The 19,493-nt window shown below is 41.6% G+C and overlaps 1 protein-coding gene across 7 annotated transcripts in view; it reads right to left on the reverse strand.

Moving 5' to 3' along the window:
- Window positions 1-19,493, reverse strand: part of KCNMB2 (potassium calcium-activated channel subfamily M regulatory beta subunit 2) — a 1,082,301-nt gene that overhangs the window by 233,212 nt on the left and 829,596 nt on the right. The window contains exon 1 of one of the 7 annotated variants that reach the window (XM_085635407.1): window positions 275-390. The exons of 5 other annotated variants lie outside the window; for them this stretch is intronic. In XM_085635407.1, the coding sequence (XP_085491533.1) occupies window positions 275-351 (77 nt within the window). In that variant the 5' untranslated portion in view covers window positions 352-390. Of the gene's footprint in view, window positions 1-274; window positions 391-19,493 lie in introns of those variants that run through there. One more of the 7 variants, XM_085635405.1, reaches the window with a different exon arrangement.

Genomic DNA, 19,493 nt, shown 5'->3' on the forward strand with positions numbered 1-19,493 from the left:
CAGCACATTACATTACACCAAGTCAGACGAATTTATTTTTATGCACATGGAGTTCAAGAGATTTGCCCAGAATCACAGGATGTTGAGGCGACGCTGGGACTCTAACCTGGACACCCACTTCCTAAGCCGCCAGGTCTGGCCGTTAGCCCACATCTCCGCCCTAGCTGAATAACAGCACAGGAAATATGGCGTTACAAAAAAAGCCCCTCCCCGCACAAACTGTTACAACTGACTTCTACAAATGTAAAAATCCCGCAAAAGCCGCATGACTTACCGCGATTCCAACTGCTGGGGAGGAAACGCAGCTCCGGCCCTCCGGCCCCTTCCCACCCTTCTGGCTGGAGCCTCCATGTCACTCAAGCCTCAGCACGGCCTCTTCTTAACAACAGCAGCACTGTAAAAATACGTGAAACCCCACCAAAACACCGAGGGGAAATTGTAAGCACGTGACCCCCCCCTTCTTTTTCTCTATCAACCTGTCCCTTGCGTGATTTAGTGTTGTTTCTATTTCAAGAGGGCAGACATTTTATGACATACATGAAAACTGTGGTACATTGGATTAAAGAACATTCTTTAATTGTTAAACTGATTTAAAGAAAATTCTTTAATTGTTAAACTGATTTGGGGAGCAGTAATCGCCAACGTGGGTCATTTCCTGGCAGGAAATGTCTTCTTCCAAGAATAACAGAGGGGACATTCGGAGCACCGGCTTTGACTCCAGATGGCATTTAAATGCCTAAAACAACACAGTGCTACTGGGAAAGGGAAGTTACGCAGAAACGGTGGGCCTGTGAAAGAAGTTTGTATTTCATATACAGGCTTGAAAAAACGAAAACCTGAATTGTAATGTTGATTTTAGGCAAATACATTCTTTGCGACCAAAACTGGCTTTCATTCTCTGCTCAGCTAATTTGGATTTTTTTATTTTTGCAGATTTTATATAGCGCGAACTCAATCCGAAGGTATTGGAGCGCTTTATATGAGCGCCGGTTACTTTACACATTCAGGCAGGGGAGATTAAACGAATTGTCCAGAATCACAGGATGGGGACGCGACCCCGAGACTCGAACCCTGGGTTCCAGCACCAAAGTCAGCAGCTCTAACCGACGGACCACATCCTCTCCATGATGACACGGAGTGCAGTTATGCCAGGCTAATAGTGCACTCACATTTGAACACAAGTGCACAAATAACATTTGCACAAGCTGACAAATCTAACATTTTGCACCGGTGCCCCAGTCCTACAGGCGTTCAAAATGTTACCCGTTTTTGTGCAAATCCCTAAACCCCGTAAAATGCTGGTGCAAAACTGCACCAGTACAAGACCAATCAATGTAAATTGGTCTAATATTTCTTTTATTTCATGTATGTTTTTAAAATTTATTTATGTGAGACGAATCCTGGAAAAAGCATATTTGTTCCAGTGTTTTAAAATATATTCTGAACTGTGCTTGTACAGGGGAGAAAATGTGTGCGGTCACACTACAGCAGGATGTACATGCCCCTGGGCTTACTGCATGGAGCTGATAACGCAGACGAGAGACACAGGGTCGAAGAGGGCTGTGGTGTTCTCTCAAGGTCATCCACACCGGTCTCACAGATATAAGTGAGTGAAAAGTGACTTCAGACAATAGCTTCTTCCCCAGGTGTTTTTTTTTCCTGTTTATGGTGTCTGAAACTTCAGCCCTCAAAACCTGTCACTGCAGTGTTTGACCATCAGAGAGTTTTGCTGTTGAAATTCCATATTTGTTATATATGTTTCTGTTAGTCTAGGAATTGACATTTCATGTAAAATGTAAGGATTATCTACAATTAGGGGAGAGGTGTGGCGCCGCGGCCAGGGCGACTGACGCTGGACGCTGGGGATCACGGTTCGATCCCCGGCTCCGGCGGCAGGGGTCTGCCCAGTACCATGCGACTCTGGGCAATAGCTGGGAATCATGGTTCGATCCCCGGCTCCGGTGGCAGGGGTCTGCCCAGCACCATGCGACTCTGGGCAATAGCTCACTTAATCTTCCCAACAGCCCCCAGTGCTGGGATACCCCTTGGGGGGGGGGGGGTGATTTGTGCGCTATACAAGTACTGGATTGATTGATCTATAAATGGGACTCATTACGACAGTGGTGTAGCTAGACGTATGGAGGCCTCTGCATTTGCCGCCCTGTGGTGTGGGAGTGCTGGTGATTCCTGCAGCGGCCACCCCGCGAAAATTGTAGGTAAGAGTGGGTGGCCGCCGCCCCAAAAACTCATGCCACCCCCACCACCCTTGCTACGCCACTACATTCCATTCCATTTCACCTCATTATGCATATATTGTAACGTTATGTTTTGCTTGTAGTAAAAATGCAAGGCTACTTCTATACAAACATTGGGAAAGGCAACGGGTCTGCCTTGGCATCTGGTAAAATAGTTATTTCTAAAAAAACTGCACGCGTCTGCCACAAAAACAAAGAAAAAAGGGATCGTGCTGCTGCTTAAACGTGTTGGCCATATGCTTAGATTAGCAATATCAAAAAAGAACATTATTAGTCATCACATATAATTGCTATAGACCAGTATTGGGGCTTCCTATAAAACTACAGAAGACTATTGGGTATATTTACAACACAATGGTGGAGTGCGGTGTTACACCACAATTGGGGATGCTGCTCTCAACATTCTGAAAACGCAGGGAGGCGCTGTGTTTACAATATTAAGGCGCACCCCTGCATTTCCGCTGGCGTTACATTTAGCAGCTTAGTGCCAACACAGGCACCCTTGCACCAAAGGGCAAGGGTGTCAGCATTGCAGGGAATGATTGTTCATGTGCAGGAAGGTGTCCCTACTAACGGCGATTTGTACAGTTTATGTGTAATGCAGAATGCAGCACATATAGACGATGCAACTCGTCATTATTTAATGATTGTTCATGTGCAGGAAGGTGTCCCTACTAATGGCGATTTGTACAGTTTATGTGTAATGCAGAATGCAGCACATATAGACGATGCAACTCGTCATTATTTAATGATTGTTCATGTGCAGGAAGGTGTCCCTACTAATGGCGATTTGTACAGTTTATGTGTAATGCAGAATGCAGCACATATAGACGATGCAACTCGTCATTATTTAATGATTGTTCATGTGCAGGAAGGTGTCCCTACTAACGGCGATTTGTACAGTTTATGTGTAATGCAGAATGCAGCACATATAGACGATGCAACTCGTCATTATTTAATGATTGTTCATGTGCAGGAAGGTGTCCCTACTAATGGCGATTTGTAAAGTTTATGTGTGCTGCAGAATGCAGCACATATAGAAGATGCAACTCGTCATTATTTAATGATTGTTCATGTGCAGGAAGTCTGTACATGAACAATCACTAATGGCGATTTGCTCTTTCTATGTGTGCTGCATAATACAGCACACAGAGAAAGAGCAAAAACTAGGAGAAATGAATAATTTCTCCTCGTTGCGCCAGTTTAAGAACAAGTTTTCCCTGGTCTTATTTTTGGTGCTGCCCCATATTTACGCCTGCCTTGTAAATGGAGGTAGGGTCAAAAAGCAAGGGGTGTTGTGGTAGAACGCCTATTGCAACACCCATTGCCTGCTCCTTTCACGCTCAGGGGCCTATTCCGATCTCGGTCGAACGGGTACCGAATCGGGTTTTGCCGGAAAAACAACGAGCCGTACTCGTGTTTTCCGGCCAACTCATACAGCTGTACGAGCGAGCAAGTACGATGCGAGCTACATGAAAATCACCGACCGAGTCGTTTCCAGGTCCGAACCACTCTGTATGTCCCGGTCGGAAGCTAACCGTGGCGTGCAATGGTTGCGATTTACAACCAAGCCAGTACGATGCACGCGTCGGACAGCCTGTGCGAGCCGGAGTGTCCGGCTCGCCAAAGCTCCCGGAGTCAGACTTTGGGGGTCCGCGTCAGACCCCCTGACACCCGCAGCCCTACGACTCGGACACAGGGGGGGACCTATGGGTCTCCCCAACACAGGCATGTACGGTGCGGGTGGCACCGACGTGTACCCACTGGAGGGGGCGCACTTGTTCGGCACGTACCCATTCAGTCAATGGGAGCCCATGTACGCGTCGTACGACCGGCTCCCATTGACTTCTATGGGAGTCCGACCGAACCGAGTCCGACAGCATACGTGCGCATCGTACTCGCTCGGTCGGACTGTAGGGGTCTGGCTCGGTCGGAAAACACTCCGGATCTGACTCGATCGGAGTGCTTTCCGACCCGGATCGGAATCGGCCCCTAAGTGTTGTGTGAAAGGGGCATTATTTACAAGGCGGCGTTAAAACAGGTTAAGTGGCTTACAGCTGCCTTGAAAATAAGGCGAAGGGATTAGCGTCACCAGAACATCAAAAAAAGTGATGTTCTGGTGGCGATAAGTCCTTGTAAATACGCACCTATGTTTCCTACTGGTTGTAAAATTAGAATTCCTGTAACTTGAAGGTGTAGTTTAAATAGAAAAGAATGACTCAAAATAGAAAATAATAAAGAATGGAAAGGAAAAAGCATTGGTAAAATAAACTATTGATCCAGCAGCTGTTACTAAAATGCACTTTTTAGCCAGGTGTCCACATGTGACCAGGCCAATGTCATCACTCACAGTGCACGAGAGCCAATGGCTGACGTGGGCTGACCCACTGCCTCATAATGTATGCTATGATAAGTGGAAGCAAAATGAAAATGACAGTTAAACACATCACTGGATTAAGTGGGTTAACTTAAAGCCCCTCTATGTATGTATACAGATGTGTATATTTTTATTTAAGAATTATTTTTGATAACATGAGCATGATGAGACACCTAAAGCTTTATTAAGGCCAGGACCAAAAATAATATTTTTGGTTATTGTGCTATTTCTGTACAAAAACTAGGAGCAATAATGCATTGAAAGATGAGTTTGAAATACTTTACCATCAGAGAGGCACTACTACATAATGAATTAATATTAGTCCAGTTTATTTAAAAGAACTAAGACCATTCCTCAGAAAAAATGAGAACATTTGGACATTAACTATTCCCTACACATGTGACATTCCACAGCATGGCTCATTAAATCAATATAGATCAACTCTTTATAAAGTCCCATAACCCACACATAGGCAGCTACTGTCTTCCACAACAAGTGGGAGAAGCACTCTAACACAAGTGTACAATTACAGAGATCTTTGTATATTGCCTAATATCCCAAAGAGAGTCGAAGAACAGCGTTACAGGGAATTTCAAACATTAGCGTCAAACATTGCAAAACACATCTGTTTGGAGTGTTCATTCTCTATTTCTTTAGGGAAATGGACACAGCCAACACGTTTGGTCCCAAATACATAGGGTCTTCTTCAGGGCTGTTAAAAGGCATAAAAAACAGAAGCTTAAGCGAGACAAGTGCAAATCACAAGTAGTATATGTAGAAAAAGCGACATGTTTCTGTTTTATATGTCTTACTCATATAGGCTTTTCACTGTAGAGAGCATGAAGCTGAATCTCCAGGGAGGGCACCAATTAAGCATTTATATGTTGTCAATGTTTCTGTATCTTTACTTTCTAGTCATATTTTTATTTCTATAACAGCAAAAGCAACTTTATGCATAAAGCCAGCAGGAGTGAGGCATTCCTCCTAGAATTATAGAATGTGATAGCCTGTGACTAAGATAGCTAGTCCCATCTGGTCTCTCAATTCCCTGCTTGTTCATGTCACAAGGACCTTACAACTTTACCTTTGCTTGTCTCAGTACCGTTGTTTCCATCTGTCTAAATGACGCAATTTTGAAATAATTTAACTTAAAGGCCACCTAAACCATGTGCTCTGCCTATTTCCTGCCTGCTCATTACTCAAGTCTCGAAATTTACCTTTTTAGTTTTCATTACAACTGTTTTCATATATTTTTTTACAAAAGCTATGTAAAGTAATCTAATTTGATCTTTTCTTCAACTTCCTTCTTGGAGGCTACAAAAAACATCTTACCAAACCTTCTGTAGAAAGAAGTTTACATTTTATTCCTTAGCCTCTCTACTGTTACACTGTACTACCAACTCAAGACTTACATTTCTAGTACAGACACAGTCCCTCACACTGTCATTTGGGGATTCCCAGTCAATGCCCAGATGTATCACCAAATAGTAATCCTGATGGCATGCTCAGGTGTGTCACCCTTCACCTGGTAATCCCTCAGAACTAGAGAGGGAATAATTTGTGTCAGAATTGATTTGGGAGAAGGTGACTGACAAAGTAGCTCTGAAGAAATCTTCCCCTTTGACCCTAACCTTTTTTTGCAACCAGTTGTGCTACTTTTTTCGTTTTACGCTTTGAGCAGTGGATGGGAATGGAGGCAGAAGTATTCCATAATTTATGAACCAAGGAGTGAATAACCCTTCACTCTTTTCTATCTCAATCATTTCCCCAGCCACCGATCGAAATATTAAATAAATATAAAGCCTTCCCATTGCACTTTACACCTCTCAGCTCTTCACTCTATTAGCCATAACAGTCACTGTAAGGCTGTGTGCTGCATGACGTTGTGCATGTCTCAAGGAACTCTATGTGTCTGTGTGTTCTGTGTGAGTGTGCACACATGCATGTGTGAGGGACAGGGAGACTGTGTGTTGGTCTGTGTACTTGAGAGCCTGTATATCTGTTCGTCTGTATGTATGGGTGTCTGCATGTCAAGTGGTCAGATGGCCTATGTGCTTTGGCATGCAGGACTGGATACATGGGTACCTGTGTGGCTGGTGATCTGTGCATGTCTGTAGATGTGTTACTCTGTGTGTTTTGTGTGAGGGACTAGGAGACTGTGTGTTGGTCTGTGTATGTCTGTTCGTCTGTATGTATGGGTGTCTGCATGTCAAGTGGTCTGGTGGCCTATGTGCCCTGGCTGAAGAGGGGTGAAACCCCGAAAACTGGTCCTAGGATGCTTGTTTCCAGTCCAGGGAGGACCTGGCTTGGCAGTTCGGGCTGGACTGTTCCCATGAGGCACAGGGTCAAGATTGATTTACATATAGCTGGGTCCAAACTGGAATAGCATGGTGAGCAAAAAAACTATGGCGTTAGGCCCAGATCTCTGTACTGGGGTGAATGTATGACATAGTTCTGCATTCTGTCCATCAACTGTTGTTTTTGCATTTGTCACTCCGAGTGGGACGGGTATGCCCAGACGTGGGTCCCCTGCTCTCCATGCCACTGGAATCAAGCGATCCTGGGTGAAGAGGGGTGAAACCCCGAAACCGGTCCTATGATGCCTGTTTCCAGTCCAGGGAGCACCTGGCTTGGCAGTTCGGGCTAGACTGTTCCCATGCGGCACAGGGTCAAGACTGATTTGCATATGGCTGGGTCCAAACTGGAATGGCATGGTGAGCGAAAAAACGATGGATTTAGGCCCAGATCTCTGTACTGTGGTGAATGTATGACATTGTTCTGCATTCTGTCCATCAACTGTTGTTTTGCCTTGGCATGGTATGCAGACATAATATTGAGTTTTAAATATTGATATGCCATAATATCGATGTTAAAATTTTGATGTGACAGAATATCGACCTGCAAGAATATCGTCAACAACAACATTGACATGCAGGTAAGAAATATCGTTTCACTTAATATCGAAGTTAGTAATATCGTAAGTAAAAATATCGTTGTTTATAATATCGAATTTTTTTGGGGTGTTTTGTATGTTAGTATATGTGTTAAAAGTATAGCTTATTTTTGTAATGTATGTTTGAATTTTTTACAAGTACTTAATTTTATGTTATTGAAATTTTGCGTATTTTAGTTCTGTAGCGGGTTGTGGGTTTACAGGGAATAGCGTGGGAAGTAATTTAATTATAATATATTCATTAATAATTTTTTAGAAGTTATTAATATTTTTAATAAATAAATATTGTATTTTAGTTCCGTAGCGGGTTGTGGGTGTATAGGGTACTAGGGTAGAAGTAATTGAATTAAAATTAATAAATTAATAATTGTATTCATTGATGTTTTTGTATTTAATAATTTATATTGTTAATCGTGTTAATTAATTTGTTATTCATACATTTTTAATTGGTTAATAATGATTAATAATTAATTGGTAAATATTTTAATTGTGTAATTTCTTTAGGAGCGGGTTGTGGTTTATATAGGGGAGTAGGGTGGGATGTAATTTAATTCTAATTAATTAATAATTGTATTAGTTAATATTTATGTAGTTAATATTTTCTATTGTTAATTGTGTTAAAACTGTTATTCATTAGTTATTAATTGGATATCAATTATTAATAATTAATTGGTAAATATGTTAATTGTGTAATTTTTTTAGGGCTGGGTTGTGGGATGATAGGGGAGTAGGGTAGGAAGTAATTTAATTTTAATAATTTTTTCATATAATATTTATTTAAAGTTATTTTATAGTGTTAATTGTTCGATATAATTTATTTTTGATGGTTTTTAAATTGCTTGTTAATTGATATTAATTAATTAATTATTTGTTAATTAATTGTGTTAATTGTGTATTATTTTACAATATTGGTGGTGTTGTTTATAGGGGAATATGGTGGGAGGTAAATTATTTTTGACCAATTAATTATTTCTTAATTAATGTTAATTATTTTGCAGGAGTGGGAATAATAAGTTATTCCCCTCTGCTATCCAACACTTTCCCGACTGTTGCATTTGCTGGAGTGGGAATAGTAAATTATTCCCCTACGCTATCCAACACTTTCACTACTGTTACACTTGGTGGAGTGGGAATAGTAAATTATTCCCACCCGCTATCCAACACTTTCCCTACTGTTACACTAGTTGGACTGGGAATATCAATGTTTACATCCCCGCTATCCAACACTTTCCCTACTGTTGCACTCACTGGAATAGGAAGAGTAAATTTTACCCCTCCACTATGCAACACTTTCCCTACTGTTACACTTGTTGGACGGGGAATATTAATTTATATACCTCTCCGCTATCCAACACTTTCCCTACTGTTGCACTCACTGGAGTGGGAATAGTAATTTTTACCCTCCGTTATCCAACATTTTCCCTACTGTTGCACTCACTGGAGTGGGAATAGTAAATTATTCCCATCCGCTATCCAACACTTTCCCTACTGTTGCACTCTCTGGAGTGGGAATAGTAATTTTATCCTCTATGCTATCCAACTTTTTCCCTACTGTTATAGTTAATGTAGCGTAAAATATTTGTTTACAAATAAATATTAATTTTAATAATGTAATTTATCACATATATATTTTATTTTTATAGTACAGGTTTATGTATTTATAATTTTTATTATGTTTCTAACATTTTCTTATTAAATAAAATGATTATTTATCAATATTATTAAGTTAATAAAGATATATGTTTTTTTTAAATATTTGTTTGATTATTTTTTATATTTTATTATTTATAATTTTTAACTTTTTTCAAAATAATTCTAACTATGTTTTTATTAATTATATTTATTATTTAATTAATTTTATATTAGTTTTGACACATTGAAAAAAACTGATATTTTTAACAACGATATTTTAAACAACGATATTTTGGTTTCGAAATTGTTGTACTTATCGTTGTAGAGATAGGATGTCGATATTCTTTCCATCGATATTCTGTACTCGATATTTTTGTAGGTCGATATTCGGTCCGTCGATATTCTGTCAGTGATCCCCTTGGCATGCAGGGCTAGATGCATGGGTACCTGTGTGGCTAATGATTTGTGTATGTATGTAGATGTGTTCCTCTGTGTGTTTTGTGTGTGTGCACACATGCATGTGTGTGGGACTAGGAGACTTGTGCTGAGGTGTACTTCAGAGCCTTTATATCTGTTCATCTGTATGTTTGGGTGTCTGCATGTTAAGTGGTCTGGTGGCATATGTGCCTTGGCATGCAGGGCTGGTGGGTACCTATGTGGCTGGTGATCTGTGTATGTCTGTAGATGTGTTCCTCTGTGTGTTTTGTGTGAGTGTGCAAACATGCATGTGTGAGGGACAGGGAGACTGTGTACTGATGTGTACTTCAGAGCCTGTATATCTGTCTGTCTGTATGTATGAGTGTCTGCATGTCAAGTGGTCTGGTGGCCTATGTACATTGGCATGCAGGACTGGATGCATGGCTACCTGTGTGGCTGGTGATCTGTGTGCATCTGTAAATCTCTGTAGATGTGTTCTTCTGTGTGAGTGTGCACACATGTATGTGTGAGGGACAGGGAAACTGTGTGTTGGTCTGTGTACTTCAGAGCCTGTATGTCTGTTAGTCTGTATGTATGAGTGTCTGCATGTCAAGTGGCCTGTGTGCATTAATGCCAGTGGTTCTGGTGGCTATGCACCTTGGCCTATGCAGGACTGAATGCCTGTATACTTGTGTGGCTGGTGATCTGTGTGCATCTTTGTATGTCTGTAGATGTGTTCCTCTGTGGTTTTGTGTGAGTGTGCACACATGCACTTGTCAGAGACAGGGAGACTGTGTGTTGGTCTGTGTACTTCAGAGCCTGTATATCTGTTCGCCGGTTTGAATGGGTGTCTGCATGTCAAGTTGTCTGGTGGCCTATGTGCTTTGGCATGCAGGACTGGATGCCTGGGTACCTGTGCAGCAGGTGATCTGTGTGCACCTGTGTATATCTGTAGATGTGTTCCTCTGTGTGTGCATGGATACCACGGTGGAACTAGCAGCTCAGTGGACTAATGCATCTATTTCAGAAACCTGTGTCTGGCCGACCTTGTAGCCATAGGCCCAAAATCAACTCATTTTTTATCCTTCCGAGGTCAAACAAAATGAGTGCCAGTGTGCCTTAAGGAGTGAACGTGCCCTTTACTAATACATGTTTTATATTACTTGTATGTTTGTTCTTTTTCTACATATGTGCATATATGTGTGATCTGTGCCAATGTGGATATGTGTTCTGAGTATCTCTGTGTGCTTGCATTGAACAGAAGCCACACCTATTGGCGTTGTCCTTGCTTTGTATTGAATGTGAAAACTAGATAATTTAGACACTAATCACTGCTGTAGAGGCAGGTATCACCAATCCAATGGTTAGTTAATTGCTAACTATTGCATTGATCTGCAGACTCTCACTTAATCAGCAGTAAGATGCAGTCAATTGCTGAAGACAGTAGCACCGAAAGAGAAAGAGCAGTGAAGGAGGGAACCTATAGGTGTGTTAGATGGTCTTCATGATATGGAAAGAAGCAGACTGATGGAGAAAGCAACAGGGAAGAGTATGAAACAATGAGAGAGGATACGAAAACAGGAGAGTAAAAAGATGGAGACAGAGAGCTGAAAGAAAAGAGAGAAAACAGAAGGGCTGGGGACCTAGAGTGACTCCAGATACTTAGGACAAAAACAGACTATCTCAACGAGTTTATATCAGATTAACAAATACATTTATCTCATGTGGCATGAGTAGGCCCCCCCTGGCGTATGCCGGACACCGCCAACATAGTGGGAAAATAGGAAGAAATTACAGTGGGAAAGACTGGGGACAAAAAAAGTTTGCTTTCGTAGAACAGTAAAATAGTAAATTATGTATATGAAAAGACAAGTGAGGGAGCATGGAAAGAGAAAGGGCTGGACTGTGAACCCAAAGCAGCCCTGGCAAATATTGTCAGACCAGCCCCATACGATATATAGTGAGCGACCAGAGCCATTGAGCCTGACCTCTACTAGTGGGTTTGGGAAGTGGGGTTCTCCCCCCAAGAAAATCTGGGGGGAAATGGTGCATTCTACAACACACTTTCCGTTATACATTCAATTGTATTCGTTTGTAAACCATAGTAAATGATGACCTTACAGTGCACCAGGATACGGCAATCTTTGTTGGGGCTCTTCAACGATTCTCTCAGTATCACCCTCCAACAGTGCCTCTCATCTCTCCATAACCCCTCTCACACATGTATTTCATTTGTTTTATAGCACCTCTCATACCAGTGTAGGATGTTAGAGCATTTTGCTTCCCAAACACATACAGAGACAATAAACAATACATGTGTAAATCAGTGTATAGAAAATGTTACATGAGATAAAAGGAACAACAAGGTGTAGGATTCACATGCCATCCATACTGGTAGGCATTTATTAAGAGTGTTTGGTCAGGGGAAGCACAAACTCATGATTCAGAATGTAACACAGTGGTTGGGGTTGACTTTACTAATAAGAATTGATTTCTACCCAAACAAACCCTTTTAAGCAAAATTAGGATAATAAAAGACTGGGATAAAAACACAACTTTCTAACCTCAATTAGTTTATGATCTGCACAGTGAAAAAAGGATCTCTGTTACAAAAGCAGTAACCCTCTGAGCTACGCACCTAACATACTTTTCTTTGATCTGCATAATGCACATTCTTTGCGGCAGGCATATTAACCCTCTGCGCTACCTTGGATGAACTCCCATCTTTCTCCAACAACAGGTACATTAATCACCAGAGTTATCTTGACACTTTTATTGTTGCCTGAAAAATGCTGGATATACAAGGAACTCTGCAGTGCTTTCAAAACTGCTGCACCACTAACAAAACCGCCAGCCCACCCCACCCTTCCAGCCTCCCGGGGAAATGCCCAATGCCCGGTATGGCTAGTCCGGCCTTGGAATGAGGCTTAGGACAAGAAAGCTCAAGTGCATGTCTGACATAAGGACACACACACAAACGTGGGCACACATGTGCGCTCTCTTGCATTTTTGTACACGCACAATTTCAGACGCACACACACAAATACATACAATCTTAGATGTAGGTTCATGGCCGCACACACACACACATAGCATAGTGCATGGCAGAGTCTTTTACAAGTGTGTTAGCTTAGGACACTGGATAAAAATATTTTCAATCAAAACCACAGCCCTTTTCTGCCTTGTCAACCCCATTCAGATCCAACGGAGCGAAGTTAGACCTCTCGCTGCCGAGAAGGCCCCAGTTGCGCAATGTACTGGACAATCTCTGCTCCTTAATAGAACTCACATTTATCATGAACCAAAATTAATAGGCAATAAAATCAGAAGTCAGCAGCCTGAAACGTCCACCGGCCGCCCTTACCAGAGGAATGATTAAAGTGGAAACAAAAATCAGCTCCACAGAAGTGTGCAAAGTTCAACTTTCAGAAGCAATCAGGGAAAATACATTTAGATGTGTTGGCAAGGATCACACATTTGCCAAAGTCTGTGAGTGCTTTTGAAATAGACTCAGGGGCACATTTACTATTGTTTCACGCAATGCGGCACAGCAAGGGAAAGGGAGAAAGCAGAAAGTGTCAATTCTTACAAAGATATGGAGCATTCCTGTTCTCTCCTTGCGGTGGCGCACTGTGTGCAACCTAGCACCAACTCAGACACCCTTGCTCCATTGTGATGCGATCTGGATGCAAAATCAAAGTTAATCTAGGCCACGGGGCGAGGATGTGGCCTAATGGATAGAGCACCCGACCTCGAAGCTGGGGAACCGGGTTCGAGTCTCAGCAGGGACGCTCAACATTCTGTGATTCTTGGCAAATCACTTAATCGCCCACAAAACGAATGTGTCCATCTGTAACGCAACTGGTGCTTATATAAAGTGCTCTGATGCCTTCGGGTCGAGTTCGCGCTATATAAAACTGCCCACAAAAAAAAAAAAATGCCTCTGCAAAATACTACCTAAATAAATGACACACTTTGAATTCAACATAAAAATGCAACATAAATGTATAATAAGATATATAATGCAAAAAAAGCGAATTAGGATTTCAAGACTTCAGTTTATGATGTGATTTGCATTTACGTCACCGCGCTATAGTTCGAAATAAGTCAGCCATACAAACACTCTTCTGAGGTTGGTAGGTTATTGAACAAGAGAAGCTCCGTGTTAGGCTCAGCTCTCTTCAAGGCTGACCTTCCAATATATACTATGCCATTTGTAAGGCGGAGATTTAGGCAAAGCCATGACTTTTGTGGGCAAAGAGTGCATCATATGACACTTCTCCGTCGTGCGAGACAGATTTTTGCTTGTCCAGGGCTCATATTTTCATCTTTTTCTTTTCTTTTCTACTCATTGGGATCAAATTATGAGATCCTCAAATTCCTAAACATCTGATGGTAACTATTTTTCTACACCCCAAAAAGTAATACGCAATAAAGTGACAGGGATGTGCAAAATAAAGCAACAGGCAAGGAATGATTGTTCAAAGCTTGTACTAGTACGAAAAATGACACATTTTGGGTCATATTTAGAAGGATATTATGCGACAGGATTGTCACTTTTACCGACGTTCTGGTGGTCCAGTGCTCTGCTCCATATTTACAAAACGGCTTTAAGCCACTTAGCATGGCTTAATGCTGCTTTGTAACTATGGTACACTTTCGCTCAGGTATTCTGCTGCACACATAGAAAAAGCAAATCGCCTTTAAAGATCGTTTATGTGCAGGTGTCCGTTCCTGCACAGAAACAATCATACCTGCAACACAGACACACTTGCACTGTGGCATAAGAGTGTCTGTGTTGGCGCTTGGCAGCTTGTTTAGCGCCGGCGCTAGGGAAAACACAGGCGTGCGCCATATTCTTGTAAATACGATGCATCCCTGTGCTTTGGAAATGACACAGCGCAATTGTGGGCAGCGCCGCGCTGCGCTATTTCCTTGCGCATATCCCCCTTTATTCTGCACCAGTTTCCTGCTTGTGTGACAAAGTTTCAAGCAAGATTTGCGACAGTCTGTGTATAAAAAATAGGTTTTCAACAGGACGAAAATGAAGGAAACGATTTGCGTGAAAACCCAGCAAACATAATTGATCACCTGATCAGTTGTCTCATGCACCACAGTTAAAAAAAAAAAAACTTTGTGAAAATCAGATTTATATTATTGCAGAACCAATTCTGTTTTTGTGATAGAAAATGAGTCGAACTGATCTTGTCTCAGACGTTCACATTTAAAAAAAGTAAACACAGGAGTTTGTTCCATTCCTTTGGATATACACATGGAGCCAAATTCAGCTTGAATTGGTGCGAAATATCATGCAAAGAGCATTGGAGGATTTGCTCCATTCCATTTCATGCAAGCAGCTAAAAGCAGTGCAAACATTTTGTGCTCTATTTTTTGCACCAGTGCAAACGTCCTAGAACCTCGTCCAAAGGTTGGGCACGACACTCATTGGACAAGTACTCTCCGATCAAAAGTTCTCAATACTTTCAGTGTTTATGGTACTTAATTTGTGTTTTTTTAGGTCGCGAGACCTTTAGTAGGTGAGAAACAGGGAAATCAAGCTGACCTAGGAATCGCACACGCATGTGCGTGTGCGTTTCCTTTTCAGCTCCCCCATTGGCCTGTGCGTGTGTCTTATTCTAAAAGACTGCACACAATTGGCCCGAGGCGCGCGCATAGCTCCTCCCATGGCCTATTGGTGTCTATTACGCGCAACAAGCGCGTAATAGACACCAATAGGCCGTGGGAGGAGCTATGATCATGGCCAGACAGAGGCTTGACGCGCGCGCCACTTGTTTTTCTTTACTTTTGGTATAAGCGTGGCACCCGCGCTTTACTTTTGATGTTATAAGTAAAGCGTGGATGCCGCGATTATACCAAAGGTAAAGAAATAGATTTTTTTTTCTATTTCTTTACTTTTGGTATAATCGCGGCACCCGCACTTTACTTTTAATATTATAAGTAAAGCGCGGGTGCCGCGATTATACCAAAGGTAAAGCATTTGCAGTGCAATAAGTCTCGCATTACTGAAAGTTTGAGCTATTGGCTTTTGCAAATAATTATGCAACACCAATAACTCAAACTTTTAGTAATGTGAGACCTATTGCATTGCAAACGCTTGTTTTCATTTTGTTGCAGATATCTTTTCTGGTAGACTTGTAATCCCTGCACATTAATGAGACAGTAAAAAAAAAAAAAGAAACAGCCCGTGCAGTTTCAATTGATTTCATTTCCACAGCTCCCAATGGGTTTATGTCTATTAGGCCGGCCGAGTAGACAAGCATTTTGTTCTCTAATATGTGTCTGTTGGGAAAATCTACCCTTTGCTCCAATTTCCCAACTGTACTGATAATGCACTTCATTTGGTTCTCCTGTGCGATTGATCACTTTTTATTAATCTGAGTTCACTATTGTAATGATTTCTGTACAGAATATTTACAGTCATCCCCAGAAGGGCCATTAACATGTGAAAGGCATTTAATTCAATGCAGGGAGATCAGGAGAGTATTTTAAAGCACACATTCACCCAGAAGGGTATATTGGCACTAAATAACAGATGTTTATTGCTATATCTAAGCCATGGCACTCATTTTTATTTTATTGAGCTTGTGACCGTGGGGTGAAACAGATATATTATCAACAGTGGACGCATTATTCCACAGGACGACTATACCTCGGCTTTTATTGATAACCCAGTGTGTTCTGACTGCTCTTGTCTTCAGCAGCGGCTGGCACCGATCGAACGTGGAGGGGCTGGTGGGGACATGGGCGTGTGGTGAAATAAAAAAAATATTTCAACTTACCTGCTTGCCGCATCCTCCTTGCCACTCCTCCTAGTCGCATCTCTCCTCCTCCCATCGGCAGGAACAGGAAGCAGCCAGGATGCACCCAGGCTCCCCTGAGCCAATCACAACGCTGCAATGCAGCATTGTGATTGGTCTGAGCACCGTGCCTCGGCACTCAGATGGGGCATGGGGGCCTGGGCATGATCTCCACCTAGGGTGTAATGCAACCTGGGTGGGGTAGAGGGAAAGTGCGCATGATTGTTATGGTCGACCCGAGAGGGCTAGCCAAAGAGTCATGTGCACTTAGGAGTGGGGGCAAACCACTCCTCGGCTGCTCTGTCAGCCCGCTGCCCAGCCCCACCTCACCTCGCTGCCCTGCAAGCAAAAGGAAAAAATAAAATGATAATAACTGAGTAATTATCATTTAATTTTTTCTTACACTGCTGAAAAAAACTGTGGGGCGACGCTCCTCCACCTTAGCGGAGGAGCCGCCACTGCTCGTATTGCTTTGCTTCCAGAACCAGAACCAACTGGACTAACTCATGTGATATCAATGATTTGTAAGAGAAACTCCCATTAATTAAACTATGGTTCCTGATGACATGGAGTGAAATGGCAAACCCAATGAATTATGGGCAGTGTACAATTAATGCGGCCACACAACTAGTACCACCACAAAATTGACAGCAGATATCCAACCAACGCATACAATAGAACATTGAAGGGGTCTGGCCTTGACAAATTTGAATCACTAATTAAAAATACCAAAATTACAATAGTCTAACGATTCAAATTTCTACTCTTAAATCTGAATTTGGGACATTGTATAACAGGTAAAATAGGGTTCCTGTCTGTTGATTGATCAAGTATCAACATAGGTTGAACATTAGCATCCAAAATCATATTGCGTTAGGATAACAAGTGTTTAAGACAACAGAGACTACCATTGCATATTGATGTATTGACTTCCCCTGGTCAGGCCTCAGGACTCGTGTACAATTTCAGAATAAAGATCATGTTCCCATATTTCATACAAATATCGTTACTATTCACCATGGGTGAATCACATATTGGAGATGCTCTCTGTTCCAATATAGTACTCGCATTCCCACATGCACATTTGTGGAAGTGCGAACCAAAGAGGGATTAGGAAAGACCTTATAAACAGCAGACGCCAATTAAGCGTACCCTAAATTTTCAACTGAAACATACCATGTAAGCTCTGCAGCGGAAGTTCTACATTACCATTCTATTCGAGAAGCTGTCACCAGACTTTATAAGTCTTCTATACTTCTGAATCAATAGTTCTAGTTTACTAGGTTGTAGGAGGTGGGTGACGAATGTCAGCAGTGGTTTTGCAATACTTTCCCACTAGGGTGGTATTTACCTGTCTCAGTTATTATAGCTGAATGGCTGTCAAATGTTGTCAGTTTTAGTGTCCATGAAGACAATTCTTTCTTTAACATTAGGTCAGTTTTTACAACAAATTGGTTACCCAGAGATCTCTTGTGGAATTAACTTGTTGGATAAAGAAAGTAGCAAATAAAACTCTCTGTTTTTTGGGAATGTGTCTTCTGCCGAAAAGAATGGACTGGGCATTCCCATAGTATTATCACAAAAATGAGCATTCCAGTCACAAAGGAAATAATTGTGCAGAGGTTGGTGTGGATTTTTAACTAGATCAAGTTACAAATCCCCAGTATACTCTATGTTGGATGTCTGCTTGTGGAGGTAAAGGATCATACATTTCTATGATAATACAGTGAACCAGTCTGATTTGCATGGGGATTTCAACCTATTCATCAGCTTAATATTTGATAGTAAATTGTCCTCTTGCTTTGCTCATTCGAAGGCATATTCATCCATGCTAGATGAATGTTGAAGTCTGGACGATCTTCAGTTTCCCCCGTAAGCGTATCCACTGAATTTGCATGGCCAATCCACAGAACACTACAAAATAACTGATTATTAATTTACTCTTAACACTTTCCCCACCCACCTTGCTTGAAATTGGGTATGGGCCACAGGATAATGCCATGCTTTTAGTGATGCTACATAGGCACATTTAGTCTCATTGCCAAACTCTTCCGTGCATGTACAAGGATAGATGGAGGCCATATACGGTGTCTATGCTACCGTGTAAATTATTACGGATTCACAATACTATGTTGTCCAACTAGGGCCACTATACAAGCATTCCAAGAATTATAGGCCAGAACTGGTAAGATCAAATTAGTCTTTTCGACAAGAGACAAGTTTATGGGAATTCCCCAAAGACATAAACGGACTGACAACCAAGGAGAGAGGACCACAAGAATAGTTAATGTCAATTTATGTTTTTCCATGTATTATTTCTTCATTATTGTGCTGGCCAGTGCTAATAAAGAACAAGTTAGTGCCAGGATACTTTGGTGAGGTCACCTTATCCTCTAATAATGACATTTCATTAAATCATTCTGAATAACTAAAACTACTTGAGTGACCTACTTCCTGATTCTGAGTGGGGCAGATGGGGATAAGTATTTACTGCAAAGGTTAAATATCAACGCTGAGGGCTAAGGTATTTATCAGGTGCAGCAAGTACTCCTATTCCTAGTTTTCATTCAGAAAAAGGATCATAACATGCTAAATGCTGGGATTACTGAACCTAATTCCAGATGTATCAAAAATTACTGGGCATTGTGTTCCGCAGTAAATTTTGCACGGTTGCCTCTTCTGTCGGTAATGACACACATCAGAAATCTGGGAAATCAAGTGGTATTGTGATACTGACAGAGGTTCAGCAGTAGGGCAATTTAAAATGATGAGGTATATTTATGTTGCAGTTTTATATAGCATGAACAAGACCCAAAGACCCAAGACCAAGTTGAAGTGTGTGAAATCTATGCAATCGCCTGTGCAGTGTAGATTTACTACTTCTAGTGACTTTGGAACATGGCAGCCACCATGACTATTCTGGAGTGCTACTACTGGAATACTACTAAAACTGTCCTTTGCACTGCCACCACTCTGAAAATCCCCTCACCACTTGTAGCATTGGCACAAAGGCTACATCTCCCAGGATGATCAAGGATATA

This window comes from Triturus cristatus, chromosome 11 (genome assembly GCF_964204655.1).
Source record: "Triturus cristatus chromosome 11, aTriCri1.1, whole genome shotgun sequence".
Classification (NCBI taxonomy): domain Eukaryota; kingdom Metazoa; phylum Chordata; class Amphibia; order Caudata; family Salamandridae; genus Triturus; species Triturus cristatus.